A 15,689-nucleotide genomic window follows, 5' to 3' on the forward strand; every position below is an offset into this window, starting at 1 on the left:
CAATTGACTTCCGTGGCGAGTATGACACAAAAATGCCTGTTAACCCACGGAACCAATTCTCTTCTATTTTTTTCGGTGGTACGGAGTACAGTCCTTGTGATGGGTAGACCAAGCGTTGCCTCGGAACCAGGGGTGTTTTGATCCGGAATAGTGGCGGGGAGGGGGAGGGAAGCCCCAAGGTTCTCGGGGCTGGTTACGTAGTTGGCGGGTCTTTGGCGGTGAGAAAGCCGACAAGCCGTAGAAGATTCCATCCAGCAACAAACGCCGTGGGCAGTAGTTGATTGGGTTGAGATTCGCCTCGGAGATCCACAGTCCTCGCCATTTTGGCTGTCCGCCAATGAGCGCGCCCTCTCGGGAGTAGTGGGATCGTCTCAACGGCCTCCTGCAGGGCCGGGGTCTGGGACTCTGTATAGGTACCTGAGGTAGCTGGTGAGAGCGATACTAGGTAGGGTGGTGCCAGTCCGAGAGTTGGATTTTGTGATTAGTATTGGGAGGATGATGGCTGTGTTCTTGTTGTGAAGGGGTGTCTACCGAGTGAGACTGCCGTGGCAATTTGTCGGTTTATCCGGGTATATGTAGTTGTTTTGTTCGACCGAGACTCAGCTGTTGGACGTTTCTGATTGTTGTTTCGGTACCGGATACTATCATATGAACTGATAATGGAACTCATGGTTTAGATAGTGCTGTCAATGCATCTGAGAGTCAGTCTGAGGTGTCATGAAGACGATCCGAGTGGGGGAATAAGTTCCGCCTGCACTGTCTATCAGACTTACTATCCACTCGGCCTGTAACCCGGTCGAGACTCCGAGATATTCACAGTATGGCTCAAAGATGAGTTGAGCACATTGTCAGCTGAGTCATACGGTAGTAGAGCCCCTGAGCAGTGAGTATAAAATTGAGTGTTATCAATCAGCATCCCGATCTAGACAATGATGCTGAGGGAGTGGACGGAGGTGGATTTGTCACGGAGGACGGTCTAGATAGCAGAGATATCGGCGGTGGAGAGGAGGGGCAATTGGCGGGGCTCTCCCAAGGCTCAGTCTCGGGCGGTCTTTCTTGATAATACACCCCCCCTTCAGTATTCACTGTAAGGATCCAATTGATTCGGTATCTTTCTGCTTCGGATCACCTTATGGCGCCTTAGACGGGCCGTCGCTGCCGTATCGTCGCGTTAATTCGCTGGCCTGCCAACAGGCACGCCTTCCGGCAGGAACCATCCATCCATCCAGCAGCATATATTAACCCGCCACGGGTTCCTCCCTCCATCTGTTCTCTCTTCCTTCTTCCCCTTTCTCTTACGTACTTAAACCAATCTCCAGCCCACTTCTTCCAATTCATCAACAACTCTCTCACTTTACTCTTCAACCCACCTTCCACACACAAACCAATCCATCACAATGTCTGGCCTCAACCCCGGTGACAGCTTCCCCTCCGACGTCGTCTTCTCGTAAGTTTATCTTATTTTTCTATTCCCTTTCTGGTCTCGCCTGCACGAATATCTCTGGCAATTCTTCGTTGCCACTGCACTGCTATCAACATTACAACAATTCCACTGACTTGCCTCTGCTTGATAGCTACATCCCCTGGGCTGAGGAGAGCAAGGAGATCCAGGCTTGCGGTATCCCCATCAACTACAACGCCTCCAAGGAGTGGGCCGACAAGAAGGTCGTCCTCTTCGCCCTCCCCGGTGCTTTCACCCCCGTCTGCTCTGCTCGCCACGTCCCCGAGTACGCCGAGAAGCTCCCCGAGCTCAAGGCCAAGGGTGTCGACGTTGTTGCCGTCCTTGCCTACAACGATGCCTACGTCATGAGCGCCTGGGGTAAGGCTAACAACGTCACTGGTGATGATTTCGTAAGTTCTTCGTCTTCCACTGCTCCATTGAACTTCAACTGACAGTTCACAGCTTTTCCTTTCCGACCCCGAGGCCCGTTTCTCCAAGAGCATCGGCTGGGCTGATGAGGAGGGCCGCACTGGCCGCTACGCCATCATCATCGACCACGGCAAGGTCACCTACGCCAAGCGCGAGCCCGCCAAGAACCACCTCGAGGTATGTTGAGCTTCTTGATTCGGTGGGATAAGGAAAATGATAACTAACGTTTGTCACAGTTCTCGAGCGCCGAGACCATCCTTAAGAACCTGTAAATGCACCAATTTCCAATACTATAGAGGTTGCATGGGCTTGATAGATGGCGTTGACCTTTAGCTTTGTGGGATAATGACCTGGAATTAAGGCAAACTAAAAGTCATATTAGAAAGAGCTAGATTTCCCACTAGATAGTTGAAGAATCTCAACGCATTACGATGCTATGAAATCAAAACTTGATCCATTGTAACTTTGGGTGAATGATGTCAAAGAGTGAGTCTTTGAGTGGTCGTCGTAGAAGGCGTAACAAGCAGGCCGGTGTACACAGAAGCTGTACAAGAATTTGTAGAGACGATACCAAGCAAACAATTAGCTTGCAATGATCTACATGATTTAAAGCCCAAACCTCCCAAGCGTTTAGATTAAGTTGTTTGAAGAGTGAGCCCCTCCAGTGGCTGTCATTGGTGGGTGCCTTTTTGTGTGTGTGGCTGTTTTGGCCGGCGCGGCGGGAGCGTGACTTGCGCTAAACCTTTCCATGTGCCGGTCATGCATCATGGATTTGTTCCCATTCCATCATTATATCTATCATTGACAAAGTGACCAGGCAGGGATTGGAGAGGGAGAAAAAAAAATAAAAGAGCTTCACCCAAACCCCCTGCACCTGAATCCTTTCCTCATTTCTCTGAGACGGTCACCTTTAATCTCTAATCCTTCCCAGACTCTTTCCAAATCATACGGATGGCCCTCAATCCGCCCTCGAAGCGCACGGCGGCGGCCGTGGCGGCGGGGAGCAGAAACAATAACAACAGCACCAGCAACCGCAATGGCAACAACAGCAACCACCACAACAACAGCGGCTTCTCAGCGGCCGCCGCCCGCAAGCGCGCCAAAACCTTCGACGCCCGGACCCTGGCCGTGCAGACCTCGGACGCGGCCCTGTCCGTCTCCGGCGAGCTGGACGTCGCGGCGTACGTCGAGGCCCGGGAGTTCGAGATCCGGTCGCTGGAGGCCGGGATGCAGCGGTCGCGGGCGGCGTTGACGAGCCGGGCGTTCCAGAAGGTGCCGCGGGCGTTGCGGCGGCGGACGGCGAGCCATAACGTGAAGAGGGTGCCGAGGCGGTTGAGGGCGCGGGCGAGGCGAGAGGTATGTTCCTTCTCCTCTTGGAGGAGGTCATCTTTTGGGGTTTTCTAAACGTTCTGTTTCTTGGCTAACCATTCTGGATTTCTGGTGGCGGGGCACAGATGCTCGAAGACAACACCCCGACCGTCAACTCGCGCACCCGCAAACCCACCGAACAGATGCGCATCCGTCTCGAGACGGCGCGCCGCCTACAAGGGTTGAACCGGCGGACGCAGGCGAAACGAGTGCAGCGGCGGGCGCAGCGGGCGGCTGACCTCAAACACCAACTGAAGGAGGGGGATGCTGCAGCTGCAGGAGCGCAACCGCACGCGTTCGACATCGCCCCGCGCGTGCCCAAGATCAAGAAGAACCGACTCTCGCGCCCCGCGCCGCCGGAGGCCCGGTTCCGGAAACGTCAGCGCTGCAAGACCTGGTTGCCCACCCATATGTTTCATGCTAAGCGGGCGAAGATGACTACTTCGCTGGATCCGTTGTGGCGGTTTGCCGTGCCGTTGTCGCCGACGGAGAAGAGTTATCGGCCTACGCATCGGGCGAGGGGTATGAGGGGCTGTGTGGCGTGGGATTTGAGTTATATGGCGACGTTGCAGTTGGAGGGCACGGGGCCGGCGGTGGAGGCTGTTTTGAGGGGGTTGGGGGTTGATGGGGATGCGGGGCGGGGTGCTTGGGGAGTCAAGGGGAGGAAGTGGAGGGAGGGGAAGAGAGGGTTACGGGCTTGGGTGTTTGAGGCTGCGCTAGGTGAGGGGGAGAGTAGGAGGCCAATTGCGGAGGTTATGTTGGTGTGGTGTGCTGCTGGGGCTGCGGGTGGTGAGGGCCGGGACGTGGAGATGTTGGATGCTGATGCTGATGCTGGGAAACAAAAGACGAAGCAGCAGCAGCAGCAGCGCAAGAAGCTCTGGATCCGTGTTCACCCGTCGGCTTTCCTGCAGCTGTGGAATGAGGTGCTGGTAATCTCGAAACAGCAGAACCCGCCTGTCATGGTCGAGGATCTTCGATTCGAGATTGGCAGTATTGAAATCACTGGCCCCGGGTCAATGGAGGCGTTGATCGCTTCCCTGAAACCGGTCGTCGCTGATGGCAAGCCTTTCGCACAGAATAGCCCGGAGGCTACCTGGAGCTCCTTGTTGGGGGTGTCCAATGCTGCTTCGTTACCGAGAGAAGCGCTGCTCGCCTTCTCTGTCTCCGATCCCCGATTGTGCCACCCTCCAAAGACGTTGAAGCCTCCAACATCCGAGGGTGATATGCAGGATCTGGCGGTTTTGCTCTCTGACTGGCACCCGGATCGTACCCAAACGGCTCCGGCTCTTTTTGATCGCCGTGCGCGTCTGGCCGCTGCGCGTCTGATGCCGAGCCAGAAGGCCATCAACCGGCGACGCTCAGCAGCTGGGCCGGGAGAAATTCCTCCAGCGAAGGAGACGGATCCGCAGATCCCTGTTATCGTCCTTGCGTGCCGATCGACTGCGCAATCGAAGGACAACAACGCTCCGGGTAGCTGGACGATCCTGCTCCCTTGGAAATGCGTTCCCGCCGTCTGGTACAGCCTGATGTACTACCCTCTGTCAAGCGGAGGCATCCCCCGATTCGGAGGTCTCAAAGAGCAGCAACAGTTGGCATTTGAATCCGGTGAACCCTGGTTCCCCGGCGACTACCCCGGAACCCGTGCCGGGTGGGAATGGGGTCTGCGTGAGCGAGAGGAGGCGAAGAAGGCATGGGAGCGACGGCCCAAGGGGCGTCGAGTTGAATTCGACTCTCTGGATCTGCGCAATGGTCAGAAAGGCGAAATCGGTCGAGGTTGGGCATGCGATTGGGAAAGACTCGTTCAGGGCCCAGCCAAGGCCGCCGAGGATGCGCAGCACACGGACAAAGAGGCGGATGCCACTATGAAGGATGATGCTGCTGCTGATGATGGTGCTACTACAATCCTCCCGCCGCTGAACATCCACCAACTCTCGTCATCACAAGCATCTCGCGCACTGAGTGATCGATCAGTCAGTGTTGACAACGCCACCCTCGCCACAGTTCGCATCTCCCTCGTCAGCCGCGGCACCCCGACTCCCCGAGCCCGCATCTACCGTCTCCCCACCAATGACCCTGACCTCAGACAGCGCTGGACCTCCCTCGCGTCGAAGGAGAGCGATCAAAGCAAACAGCCCCCCACCAAGACCACTACCGGCGGTGGCAAGCCGCTAAGCAAAGAAGACGCCCAACAGCGTCTCGCCGCATCACTCATAGCCCCCTGCGCCGATACCGTCGATGACCGCCAGACCCATCTCTCGCTCCCCACCGAGGATGATCTGATCGGGTTCGTCACGACGGGCAACTACAACCTGGCGGAGGGCAAGGGAACGGGGATCGGGTCGATTCAGATCATCAAGGTCCGGAAGAGCACCGGCCCCAGCAAGGACAAAGCGAAGGCGAAGAAGAACATGTGCATTGTTCGGTCTGCGGGGGAATTGGTTGGTCGACTCGGGTATTGGGAGCTTGTTTAGCTGGTCTGGGGATGTTTGTTGGAGGTAATGCTGTTCATGGTTGTATGTTGGTTGTATGTAGATGGGTTTCGGTTTTTCATGATACCCCCCCGCCCGCTCGGCAGTTTGTAGAGTGAATTTAGAGATGATGTGGGTGTTGAATGTCAATGATCCTGTGGGAAAGGTTGATTCTAGGCGGATGTTTGGGGTGTCCTGCGTAGGTTTTTTAAGTATGTTCCATGTCACGAAATATTGATAGAATATCGGTTGGAGTCTACAGTGTCCATAAGATAACTTATTGTGTATATTGGTAGAACTATTCTGCCGAAGCCACGCTCTTTATAAAGTATCTTACCGTAAACGGACAAGCAACTGCTTGAATCTATGTAGCAAGCACACAAGATAAAGCCCAATTTAACAGATGCGTACACAATCTTGACACAAGGCAAAAAAGCACAAGAATCGGATCTATTCATGAAGAACAACATAGCTAACACATACACACGCACTCACACAGCACTCACACACTTTACACAAACGTTGGTGGGCACATGCACCCTCCATCTCTTTCTCAATCCAAGCAACCGCACGCACATCGACTCTCCATTTTTGGGGACTAACCAACAATCCGATCCACAAACGCCTCCTCCATCTTCGCGACCTCGCGCTTGAAGCTCTCGACCTCCTTCCAGCAGTTCAGCGGCCGCCGGTCGTTCAACCGCAGACAGCCCACCACCTCCGCCCGGGCCTTCTCCACCTCCCCGTCCAGCTGCGCCAACCGCCGCCGGCCCTCGAGCCGGGCGCGCAGCTCCTCGATCTCCGAGTTCACCGAGTCCCGCGACACGTCCAGGTTGATGGGCTTCTGGGCTTCCGGGGCGGCGGCGGCGGCGGGGGTGGCCTCGCGGCCAGCGAAGGGGATGCGGGGCGCATCCAGGTTCAGGGAGCCCGGGGGGTAGGCGAGGTTCGGGGTGGCTGTGGAGGAGGATGTGGAGGGAGAGGTGGCGGTGTCTTTGACTTCGGCGAGGCGCTTCTCGATCTCCGCGAGGGTCTGCTGTTCGCGGGCGCGGAGGCGTTCGAGTTCTTCCGAGACGCGCGCTTGGATCTGGAGTTCGAGGGCTTTGGCGCGGGAGGAGTCGGTCTTTTTTTGGGGGGGAGGCAGGAGTTAGTATGATTGGCCTCTGAGAATGTGAATGGGATGGGGGGGAGATTGAAACGTACCTCGGTGTTGTTCTGGAGGGACTCAACTAGGTTGGAGGAGAATTGGACGGGGGAGTTGCTGGATTGGAGATTATGGTCAGCTTCGCTTTGGTTCGAGTTGATTCAGGCGCCATTGGAAGTCATGAATGAGACTGCAGGGTTGGTGTTGGGGTATGTTGTTTCCCGGGTGGAAGGGCCGTGACGATTTCGTCACTTTTGGCTCCCGAACCCATTGGGCCGCGAAATTGAGCTATTCTTGTTCGCTCCGCGCATAGGTGTAGGTTGAAGATATACAGAAGCACGATGCAGGCGAGCTGCCTCAGCTTAGAGGTTTACGTACCTCGTGAAAACGTGTGTCGAGCCGGCCGAGGCCTCGGGCTTGGAGCTGCCGGCGCCCATGATGTGATGAATTGAGGGGTGTGTTAGGGAGGATTCGTCAAAAAGAATGGGTTGAGCCCGTGAGCCACGCGAAGACCGATGGTACGTTCAGGAGGAAGGCAGGGTAATGAATGGCCGCTGAATGCACGGATCGGGGACAATTCCACTGTCGGCGGAGGGGATTGCATCTTGATGCTTCTGCGTTCCCAGCCGACTTCCGCCGGGGATGGTCACGTGCTATTAGTCAGTGACGGATAGCTCCTGCCTTAGTGCCTGGGGGGCTCTCACTTTTGCCTGAATGCCTGGATGCCTCAACACTCAATGCCTGAGGTGTCCAATCAGATACCTCTGCCTCGATGCCTTGGCTCTTGGTGCCTAGTTAGTGCCTGATCTCGTGGCCTGGGGCTTGATACCGCATCCGGCACGGATTCAAAGTCGCCTGATCCTGCTCGTATCCCATCTTCTCGTGTGGTGAGTGGTGATGCTACCACCCATCAATTCCCCCCCGAAACATTGTTATTTTAAGGTTACGTCTGTGTCTACAGTGGACAGGGTCCTGATGATCATCGAGATGCAGCTGGCATGATCGATGGTGTTCTTGTTCTTGACAGCCTCTGCACTCTGCAGGGGAAAGGGGGGGGGGGGGGGGAAACCAATCCTTCGTCGCGTGTTACCTACTCCGTACATAGTATAGTTCATTCTCTCCATATGCCCCAGATCAGAGGCATATCTGGAGATGTGGGAGGCCACATGTCTCATCATCAGGGGAAAATTACTCAGGATCCGACGGGATACTCGAGTAATACCGCACGATCGTGAGACTCACTTGGCAGAAAGGCTTCAGGTTCTCCATCGGGCCCCTTCCATTTCCTTCTCTACTAAACCTCTTTTGCCCTCACCGGTGAAGGTCGACCCAATCCCCCACCAACATTCACCAGCATTCACCACCACTCACCAGCACTCGTGGTTTCTGTACGTCATGGAATCGTGAGACTGTGCTCGCTACCGGGTCGGTTGAATAATGAATACTGAATCAGAACTGAATAGTTACTGGACAGTTACCGTAAGAATCGGGAAGGGGACTCGGGAACTGGACAGGCGCAGGCGATGACCGGCGAACCCGGCCCTGTCGTTGGTTTTTTTTCCTTCCTTGGGCGCCCCGCGACGGACTGACCTCATCGACCCCGCCATGAAAATGGGATAGTATCATTATTCCCGTATTATTCTCTTTCCTCCGTCCTTCTGCCCTCTCGTTTATTATCTTGCTGTTACCCTCTCCACCTGCTCCATTTCTCCTCTCTCTCTCTCTCGCTCCAGAAATCCTTTCTTCATCTGTCTAAGCATTCATCCATCTCCTCCTCTCCATACTTCCATCTCTCTCTCTCCCCCCTTCCTCTCTCTCCGCAAGTCTATCTCCTCTTCCGGCCTACTACCTTCCCCTCCCCCGCCTCTCCTCCTCCCTCCAAACTATCTCTTTCCGGAAATCCTCTCCATTTTCTTTGTCCTCGTCATCCTTGCGACACTCTCACTCTCCTCTTCTCTTCCCTTCCTTCATCACATCAAAATCATCATCATCATGTCTTCCCCAGTTCTCCAAGAGGCTGCGCGGATTGCCCGCCAGTTTGACTACCCCGCCGACGAGGTGCGTCGCGGTGTAACAGAATACGTGCGCGAGATGGACGAGGGCTTGTCGCAGGAGCACACCACTCTCAGCCAGATCCCAACCTTCGTCACCTCTGTACCCAATGGCACAGAAAAGGTAAGAGAATCAGGCGCCTCTTCCCTCCGGATCGATCCGGACCCCGCCAGCTGACCAGACACACGACAGGGATTGTATTTGGCTGTAGACCTTGGCGGAACCAACTTCCGCGTGTGCTCCATTGACCTCCATGGAGACACCACTTTTTCCTTGACCCAGTCTAAGATCATGATTCCTCGGGAGACTATGTCCTCCGGCACCGCCAAGGATCTGTTCCTGTTCTTGGCACGTCAGATCGAGTCGTTCCTGCGCATTCACCACAACGAGCACTTTGAGGCACACATTCGCCGTCGCAACCAGAAGAAGGACAACTGCGAGGAGGAACTCTTCGACCTGGGTTTCACCTTCAGTTTCCCCGTTCGTCAGCTGGGCATCAACAAGGGTACTCTGATCCGCTGGACCAAGGGCTTTGACATCCCCGATGCCGTGGGTCAGGATGTCTGCGCGTTGCTGCAGTGCGCCATTGATGAGCTGGATCTCCCCGTGCGTGTGGCCGCCCTGGTCAACGACACCGTGGGAACCTTGATGGCTCGCTCTTACACCTCCCCTGGTGCCACGGGTACTTTCCTCGGCGCCATCTTCGGCACGGGCACCAACGGAGCCTATGTCGAGAAGCTCGACCGCATCACCAAAATGCAGACCATCGAACACTCTTCGTACGACAAATCTACCGGGGAGATGATCATCAACGCCGAATGGGGTAGCTTCGACAACCACCTCAGCGTCCTCCCCAACACCGTTTATGACCAGCAGCTGGACGCGGACAGCAACAACCCTGGCATTCAGATGTTCGAGAAGCGCGTCTCGGGTATGTTCTTGGGTGAGATCCTGCGCCGTGTCATGCTGGACATGCACGGCAACGAGTCCCTGGGTTTCCTCAAGTCTAGCGCATCGTCGACTGTCTCGGTTCCTAAGGAGTCGTCCCTCTTCCGCCAGTGGGGCATTGACACTAGCTTGTTGAGCTTGGTGGAGGCCGACAAGACCGAGAACCTGGATCAGATCAAGACGGCCCTGAAGGATCACCTGAAGATCGAGAACCCCAGCAACGACGATTGCAAAGCCATCCAGACTGTGGTACATGCTATTGGTAAGCGTGCCGCTCGTCTGGCTGCCGTGCCTCTGGCGGCTGTTCTCCACTCCACTGGCAAGCTGCAGTCGGAGGATCTGGTGGATATTGGTGTGGATGGCAGTCTGGTGGAGTTCTACCCCAATTTCGAGGGTCACATGCGGGATGCGCTCCGCGAGGTCCCCGAGGTTGGCGAGGCTGGTAACAAGAAGATCCGCATTGGTATCTCCAAGGATGGCAGTGGTGTGGGTGCTGCTCTGATCGCTCTCGTCGCCAGCAAAGAGGATGCCAAGAAGCCCAACACCAGCGGCCTGCGTGGCCAGTGAGGGAGGAGCATCCGATGTTTTTGGTGATTTTTCAATGTTGCTTCAACAATTGTTGGATTGAGCGGCCTTTTGCTAGGATATCAGGCATTGACGTCGAGTCTGGACTCGGACCCGCAAGGGCAATGGCTGAAAATCCGCATGGATCAGGTGTTGGCAGAGCGGCTGGGAAGTAGGGCGGTGCTGGATACACTATCATGTTTTACGGCGTTGCACAACTGTTTGATTGGCACATCTTGTGAATATATCCTAGGTTTACTGGTTGGGAATAACAAATAAGCTCTACCTTTCTTGCTAGTACGGTGGTCCTCTGTAAGGTTTGGCTGTGCTCCGTTGATCAGGCCGCAATAGTTTGGGGGTAGGGATATCCCTTCGTCCAGATGGAAACATTGTGATCAAGCCCGCATGGGAGTTTTGTGGGCATGACCCTCCAGGCTGAGGAAGAGCGAAGAGCCTCTCAGCTTGACAGCCTCATCTTCGCATGACTGGCTGATGGGGATGTATTCACTCGACTACAGGCCTGTCTTGTCTTGGGGGAATGATTGCTCTTCTATGCCCGGACCGCGGAAGTAGATATCCGCCCGAATGTCCGAACGACACCACCACAGAAGACACGGACGGCGATGCCATGCAGCTGGTTATGACTCTTCATAGCCTGTGTGACCCATCCCAATCCCACCTGTCACTGCATGCGTTCAGCCCCGATTCCTTGCCTCTTCCAGTCCAGGCCACGCCAGGCCAGAGGGTGTGGGTGGTGAGCTGGTCCGGGACCATACAAAAGAAGACCTCTGGAAATGGACACGAGCATGCAGCAGGGATGGGCACCACAGTCAGCATGGGTTACAGTCATTGCTCCCTGGCCGTCGTGTCGGCAGTGGATGGATTCATTCCTTTTGATGACGACAAACGCCGTCAGGGTGGAAAGGAAGGGAAGGGAAGAGGGAAAAAGGGAAAAAGGGAAAAGGTCCGGTGGTACAGCCGGTTCCTAATTCGGGAGGGACTTTGTTCTGCCTGTTGGCCTGCTGGGGGATTATGGCAGTGATCTCGTCTGGCCAGTTCCTTTCTTTCCATTCGATTGACATTGCCTGTGTTTGTACTGCACTGTTTGCTTTGCTTCCCTCAACACATTCGTTGTTCTCCCGGCACCGTCTCTCATTCACCTCACTGTGAATTCGATTTATCGGTCCATGCTAAGCCAAGAATCGTCTACATCTTGCTGGTGATATCGTGACTCTATTCGACGGATATCACAGAGAGGGCGTGTGTGTTCTTGTTCTTCCAGGGACCATGTCTCGCCAAACGTCGTCGATCGAGTTGACTCCTCCGCGTAACAGAAGAGAGATGAGAAAGGCTGCTTCAAGCCGGATGCAATCCACTGATCGCGACAGTACTCCTGCACACTCGTCCCGCGGAGCGTCTTCCCATTCTCAGATCCACGAGCCGCTGAATGAGGCCAAGTCAACAAGCTCGCGTCATGGTGATGACGCGGCTGGTTCGGAGCCAGAATATCCTACTTCGTGGAAGCTTGCCCTGATTCTCATCGGGCTTTCCATCTCTTTGTTCTGTATTGCGTTGGTAAGTGTTCTTATCAGACGGAAGCTTACATGTGGAGCTACCCTGACTCTCTTCTCGTGTCAAGGACAATACGATCCTGGCCACGGCCATCCCCAAGATCACCGATCAGTTCCACTCCCTGGACGACGTGGGTTGGTACGGCAGTGCCTACCTCTTGACGACATGTGCACTCACCCTGATCTTCGGCAAGCTGTACACATTCTACTCGACGAAGTGGGTGTATCTGATTGCTCTCGCGATCTTCGAGGTCGGGTCGTTGGTCTGCGCGTTGGCCCCGAATTCGGTGGCGTTGATCATCGGCCGAGCCGTTGCTGGGGTCGGATCAGCCGGTCTCTTCTCCGGGGCCATGCTGATTGTTGCCCAAACAGCGCCGCTGGAACGCAGACCGGTTTACGCTAGCACGCTGGCCGGGATGTACGGCGTGGCTAGTGTGGCCGGGCCGCTCATGGGGGGCGCGTTCACCGATCACCTCAGCTGGCGGTGGTGCTTCTACATCAATCTGCCCATCGGTGGGCTGACCATCCTGTTTATCCTGATGTTCTTCAAGGCGCCCAGGTCGGTCAAGAGCACGTACGGATTCCGGGACCAGGTGGCTCAGCTAGATCTCCCGGGCACGTTCTTCTTTCTCCCGGGCGTCATCTGCATGCTCCTGGCATTGCAGTGGGGTGGTACCATCTACGCATGGAACAATGGCCGCATCATCGCGCTGTTCATTCTGTCCGGATTACTCATTCTGTGCTTCATCGGGACGCAAATCTGGGGTAAGGACAAGGCCACCATCCCACCGAGACTGATCAAGAATCAGAACGTCTGGGGCGGGGCGGTTTTCACCTTCTGTATGGGCGGCTCGTTTTTCACCCTCGTCTACTACGTGAGTGAACCAGCCCTTCTCTCTTTTCTCCCTGCCATGTCCGTGACAGGTGACGAGCCCGCATCTAACTCCTTGCGAATAGCTCCCGATCTGGTTCCAGGCAATCAAAGGCGTATCGGCGACCAAGTCCGGCATCATGAACCTCCCCATGCTGCTGGGTGTCGTCGTGTTCGCCATGGTAGCCGGAGTCCTGATCTCGGTGTTTGGGTACTACACGCCATTCCTGCTGGCATCGCCGGTGTTCGTGGCCATCGGCGGGGGCCTGCTCAGCACGCTGGAGCCGGACTCGAAGGCGGCCCACTGGATCGGCTACCAGATCATCATCGGGATCGGGGCGGGCATCGGGCTGCAGCAGCCGATGCTGGTGTGCCAGGCCGCGCTCGGCCCGGCCGACGTGCCCAGCGCCACGGCCATCGTCGTGTTCACCCAGACGCTGGGCGGCGCGATTTTTGTCTCGGTGGCCCAGAACGTGTTCCAGAACCAGCTGCGCGAGAACCTGGGGCATATCCCGGGGCTGGACGTGCGGCAGGTGATGGGCGCCGGGGCGACCATGCTACGCCACGTCGTGCCGGAGAGTACGCTACCGCAGGCGTTGGAGGCGTACAACTCGGCCATCATGCAGACGTTCTATGTGGCCGTGGCGATGGGGGCGCTGGCGCTGGTGGGGGCGTTGCCCATCGAATGGCTGTCCGTCAAGGGACGACGGATTGAGCGGACGGCCGCTTGATGGCGTGTCCAGTGGAAGTGGTGGTTCTGCAGCCTCGCAAAAGTGTAACCTCTTTTATAATACCTGGGGACTGGGTTTCAGATTGCTACATGTATGTAGATTTATCTTTTTCGGGTGGCAGCTCGGGAATACCATACAGCGGCGGGGCGATGTATTGTAATATGCTAATATGATCAGATGAACGCGAAGCATTATTAGTTAGTCTATGGTTGTGACGACTCAAAGCATCTATCCTGGCCGAATAGCCCCAAGCACATCACATAGGAATAACAGACGAGCACTATCCAACAAGCCAATGAGCTAGGGCTGAATTAAACCACCGCATACAAACTCAAATACACGCCCCAGATCACCCCACAGGCACTCCCAAACACTACGCGCCGATCGACCGGAATGACCGTGTACATGAGCACCGAGACCAGCGGGCGGTACTTGAGCCGCGCCATCATGATCGGCCGGAAGTCCTGTTGACCCTTGCGTATCAGCATCGCCATCGTCATCGGCATCGCCCCAACACCTAACCCACCCCCATCCCCCTTCACCCACCACCACCACCACCAGGATAAGAGAAAACATACCTCCCGCAGCAACCCCCAACACCCGGACAAACCCACCCCCTTCAGCAGATTGATCAACACCACAAACAACACGATATTCATCACCGACCCCACCGTCTGATCCAGCAGGAACTTGGCGAGGAAGTTCCGGACCCCGGGGTTGCTGTTGCTGCTGTTGTTGGTCGTACCCCCCTGCGGGTAGGATCTCCATCTCCCCGCATCCTTCTTCTTCTTCTTCTTTTCTCGGTCCTTACCCTGGATATCCTCAGGGGGGATGCCAATGCTGATGCATACCTCCCCTTTGGGTGGTGGTGCTGGACTGGGCTTGCCATCACGCCGCAGCGTGCTGCTGGGGGTCGTGGTGGTTGGGGTCGCCGTGAGCGACGACGACCACCCCCACCGCCGCCAGGCGGGGAACCCCGGGAAGCGGGATTCGAGGCGCCGTTGCCACAGGAAGTTGGGGAGAACGCTGAGGAGGCCGTAGATGAGGAATTGGAGGAGGGCGGTGGGGTTGAGGTGGAAGGGTTTCTAGAGGGACAGTACAATTAGGGGGAGTTTGGTGGGGTGGGGGTTGGGAGTTTTGGGGGGATGGGGAGAGGGGGAGGGGGTTGGTTGGGGGTCGTGGATGCAGAGGGAGGGTCCTGTTTGTGTTTCTTGGTTTGGGGGGCTGGGGGGTGAGGGTCTGTCTGTGTCTTGGGTTGTGATGGTTGTGGGCTGGGTTGGGGGGATTTGTGTGGAGGGGAGAAGGGATAGGCTTGGGAGGTTTGGGGACGACACTATAGGGAGGGGCAGGGGAGAAGCTAGATCTTGGGGTTGAGTAAGGTCTGCTTTTCGGAACGGTGTATAGTGTGTCCTGTGGACATGATGGGAAGAGAATGTGCCGGGTTGCGTGAGGTGCCCGTAAGGTATACAGATTACCCGTTTCGGTAATCGATGTATACATCCATGATCCATAAGGTTAGGGTACCATACCCCCTCCCGCAGTGGACTCGGACTCGGAGACTCGGGATGATCCGGAAAATCACTGGCCCCAAGGCCCCAAAGGCCCAAGGGTTCACCATTCGACACGGCAGGGCAGGGCAGGGCACGGCACGGCAGAGGCGGGGAAACTCAGACCCCAAAGAAACAAATACATCAGTAGAAGTAAAGGACCCTCTCTCTCATCCACTTACCCACACCAATCCCCCTTCCCCCCTACCCTCAAACCATTCCCCCCAAATTCCCCCCCATGTCCCCATTCCCCATTCCCCATTCCTCCCCCCCAGATCATGTTAGTCATGTTTAACATAATTTGGGGAAAGAGGAGGACACCGTGTATTCTTTCTTGTATATATGGTGTTGGTGTTGGTGTTTTTTTTTCTATACATGCACAGGACATTGGGGGAGATACTGAATCAGCAAAAAGAAATCAAGCTACGTACACCGCGGTGGTACTGATCTATAACCTGGGCGAGGAGATTGGCAATCGCATTCAGGAAGGTCGATTGTATGAAGGTCGTGGTCAGCGCCGAAGGGGGCATTGCGATCTGATGATAATCAATGAAAGAT

The 15,689-nt window shown here is 55.8% G+C and overlaps 6 protein-coding genes across 6 annotated transcripts; 4 read left to right on the forward strand and 2 right to left on the reverse strand.

Annotated features, from left to right (window-relative positions):
* Nucleotides 1–1,397: 1,397 nt before the first annotated feature.
* BO86DRAFT_348911 (peroxiredoxin family protein) lies at nucleotides 1,398–2,314 on the forward strand (the record flags this gene model as incomplete). Its single annotated transcript, XM_025669336.1, has 4 exons — nucleotides 1,398–1,447; nucleotides 1,575–1,851; nucleotides 1,904–2,047; nucleotides 2,107–2,314. The coding sequence occupies 4 exons, from the start codon at nucleotides 1,398–1,400 to the stop codon at nucleotides 2,140–2,142; spliced, it is 507 nt and encodes a 168-aa protein (XP_025522542.1). The 3' UTR covers nucleotides 2,143–2,314.
* A 340-nt stretch (nucleotides 2,315–2,654) lies between these two features.
* Nucleotides 2,655–5,884, forward strand: BO86DRAFT_348914 (ribonuclease P/MRP protein subunit POP1). Its single transcript, XM_025669337.1, has 2 exons — nucleotides 2,655–3,226; nucleotides 3,325–5,884. The coding sequence occupies exons 1-2, from the start codon at nucleotides 2,822–2,824 to the stop codon at nucleotides 5,707–5,709; spliced, it is 2,790 nt and encodes a 929-aa protein (XP_025522543.1). The 5' UTR covers nucleotides 2,655–2,821; the 3' UTR covers nucleotides 5,710–5,884.
* A 258-nt stretch (nucleotides 5,885–6,142) lies between these two features.
* On the reverse strand, nucleotides 6,143–7,600 carry BO86DRAFT_393263 (Mic19 family protein). Its single transcript, XM_025672977.1, has 4 exons — nucleotides 7,552–7,600; nucleotides 7,226–7,500; nucleotides 6,907–6,964; nucleotides 6,143–6,826 (listed from the first exon to the last, which is right to left on the reverse strand). Exons 2-4 carry the CDS (start codon nucleotides 7,282–7,284, stop codon nucleotides 6,305–6,307), a joined length of 639 nt encoding a protein of 212 aa, XP_025522544.1. The 5' UTR covers nucleotides 7,285–7,500; nucleotides 7,552–7,600; the 3' UTR covers nucleotides 6,143–6,304.
* A 1,007-nt stretch (nucleotides 7,601–8,607) lies between these two features.
* On the forward strand, nucleotides 8,608–10,430 carry glkA (glucokinase glkA). The gene is made up of 2 exons (XM_025667146.1): nucleotides 8,608–9,022; nucleotides 9,092–10,430. Exons 1-2 carry the CDS (start codon nucleotides 8,840–8,842, stop codon nucleotides 10,412–10,414), a joined length of 1,506 nt encoding a protein of 501 aa, XP_025522545.1. The 5' UTR covers nucleotides 8,608–8,839; the 3' UTR covers nucleotides 10,415–10,430.
* Nucleotides 10,431–12,137: 1,707 nt separating this feature from the next.
* On the forward strand, nucleotides 12,138–13,772 carry BO86DRAFT_393266 (permease of the major facilitator superfamily). The gene is made up of 2 exons (XM_025672978.1): nucleotides 12,138–12,857; nucleotides 12,940–13,772. Exons 1-2 carry the CDS (start codon nucleotides 12,399–12,401, stop codon nucleotides 13,582–13,584), a joined length of 1,104 nt encoding a protein of 367 aa, XP_025522546.1. The 5' UTR covers nucleotides 12,138–12,398; the 3' UTR covers nucleotides 13,585–13,772.
* On the reverse strand, nucleotides 13,741–15,670 carry BO86DRAFT_413707 (uncharacterized protein). The gene is made up of 3 exons (XM_025674770.1): nucleotides 15,563–15,670; nucleotides 14,163–14,669; nucleotides 13,741–14,048 (listed from the first exon to the last, which is right to left on the reverse strand). Exons 1-3 carry the CDS (start codon nucleotides 15,659–15,661, stop codon nucleotides 13,896–13,898), a joined length of 759 nt encoding a protein of 252 aa, XP_025522547.1. The 5' UTR covers nucleotides 15,662–15,670; the 3' UTR covers nucleotides 13,741–13,895.
* Between the last annotated feature and the right edge of the window lie 19 nt (nucleotides 15,671–15,689).

The sequence above is a fragment of the Aspergillus japonicus genome (genome assembly GCF_003184785.1).
Source record: "Aspergillus japonicus CBS 114.51 unplaced genomic scaffold BO86scaffold_93, whole genome shotgun sequence".
Lineage (NCBI taxonomy): Eukaryota > Fungi > Ascomycota > Eurotiomycetes > Eurotiales > Aspergillaceae > Aspergillus > Aspergillus japonicus.

Coding starts and splice junctions, on each gene's coding strand:
- BO86DRAFT_348914 (XM_025669337.1), top strand. CDS start 2,822: ATGGCCCTCAATCCGCCCTCGAAGCGCACGGCGGCGGCCGTGGCGGCG. Junction 3,227..3,324: donor GGGCGCGGGCGAGGCGAGAG/GTATGTTCCTTC, acceptor GGCGGGGCACAG/ATGCTCGAAGACAACACCCC.
- BO86DRAFT_393263 (XM_025672977.1), bottom strand. CDS start 7,284: ATGGGCGCCGGCAGCTCCAAGCCCGAGGCCTCGGCCGGCTCGACACAC. Junction 6,965..7,225: donor TCGACACACGTTTTCACGAG/GTACGTAAACCT, acceptor TCTCCAATCCAG/CAACTCCCCCGTCCAATTCT. Junction 6,827..6,906: donor CCCTCCAGAACAACACCGAG/GTACGTTTCAAT, acceptor CCCCAAAAAAAG/ACCGACTCCTCCCGCGCCAA.
- glkA (XM_025667146.1), top strand. CDS start 8,840: ATGTCTTCCCCAGTTCTCCAAGAGGCTGCGCGGATTGCCCGCCAGTTT. Junction 9,023..9,091: donor TACCCAATGGCACAGAAAAG/GTAAGAGAATCA, acceptor GACACACGACAG/GGATTGTATTTGGCTGTAGA.
- BO86DRAFT_393266 (XM_025672978.1), top strand. CDS start 12,399: ATGTACGGCGTGGCTAGTGTGGCCGGGCCGCTCATGGGGGGCGCGTTC. Junction 12,858..12,939: donor TTTTCACCCTCGTCTACTAC/GTGAGTGAACCA, acceptor CCTTGCGAATAG/CTCCCGATCTGGTTCCAGGC.
- BO86DRAFT_413707 (XM_025674770.1), bottom strand. CDS start 15,661: ATGCCCCCTTCGGCGCTGACCACGACCTTCATACAATCGACCTTCCTG. Junction 14,670..15,562: donor TAGATCAGTACCACCGCGGT/GTACGTAGCTTG, acceptor CTGTCCCTCTAG/AAACCCTTCCACCTCAACCC. Junction 14,049..14,162: donor GTTGGGGGTTGCTGCGGGAG/GTATGTTTTCTC, acceptor AAGGGTCAACAG/GACTTCCGGCCGATCATGAT.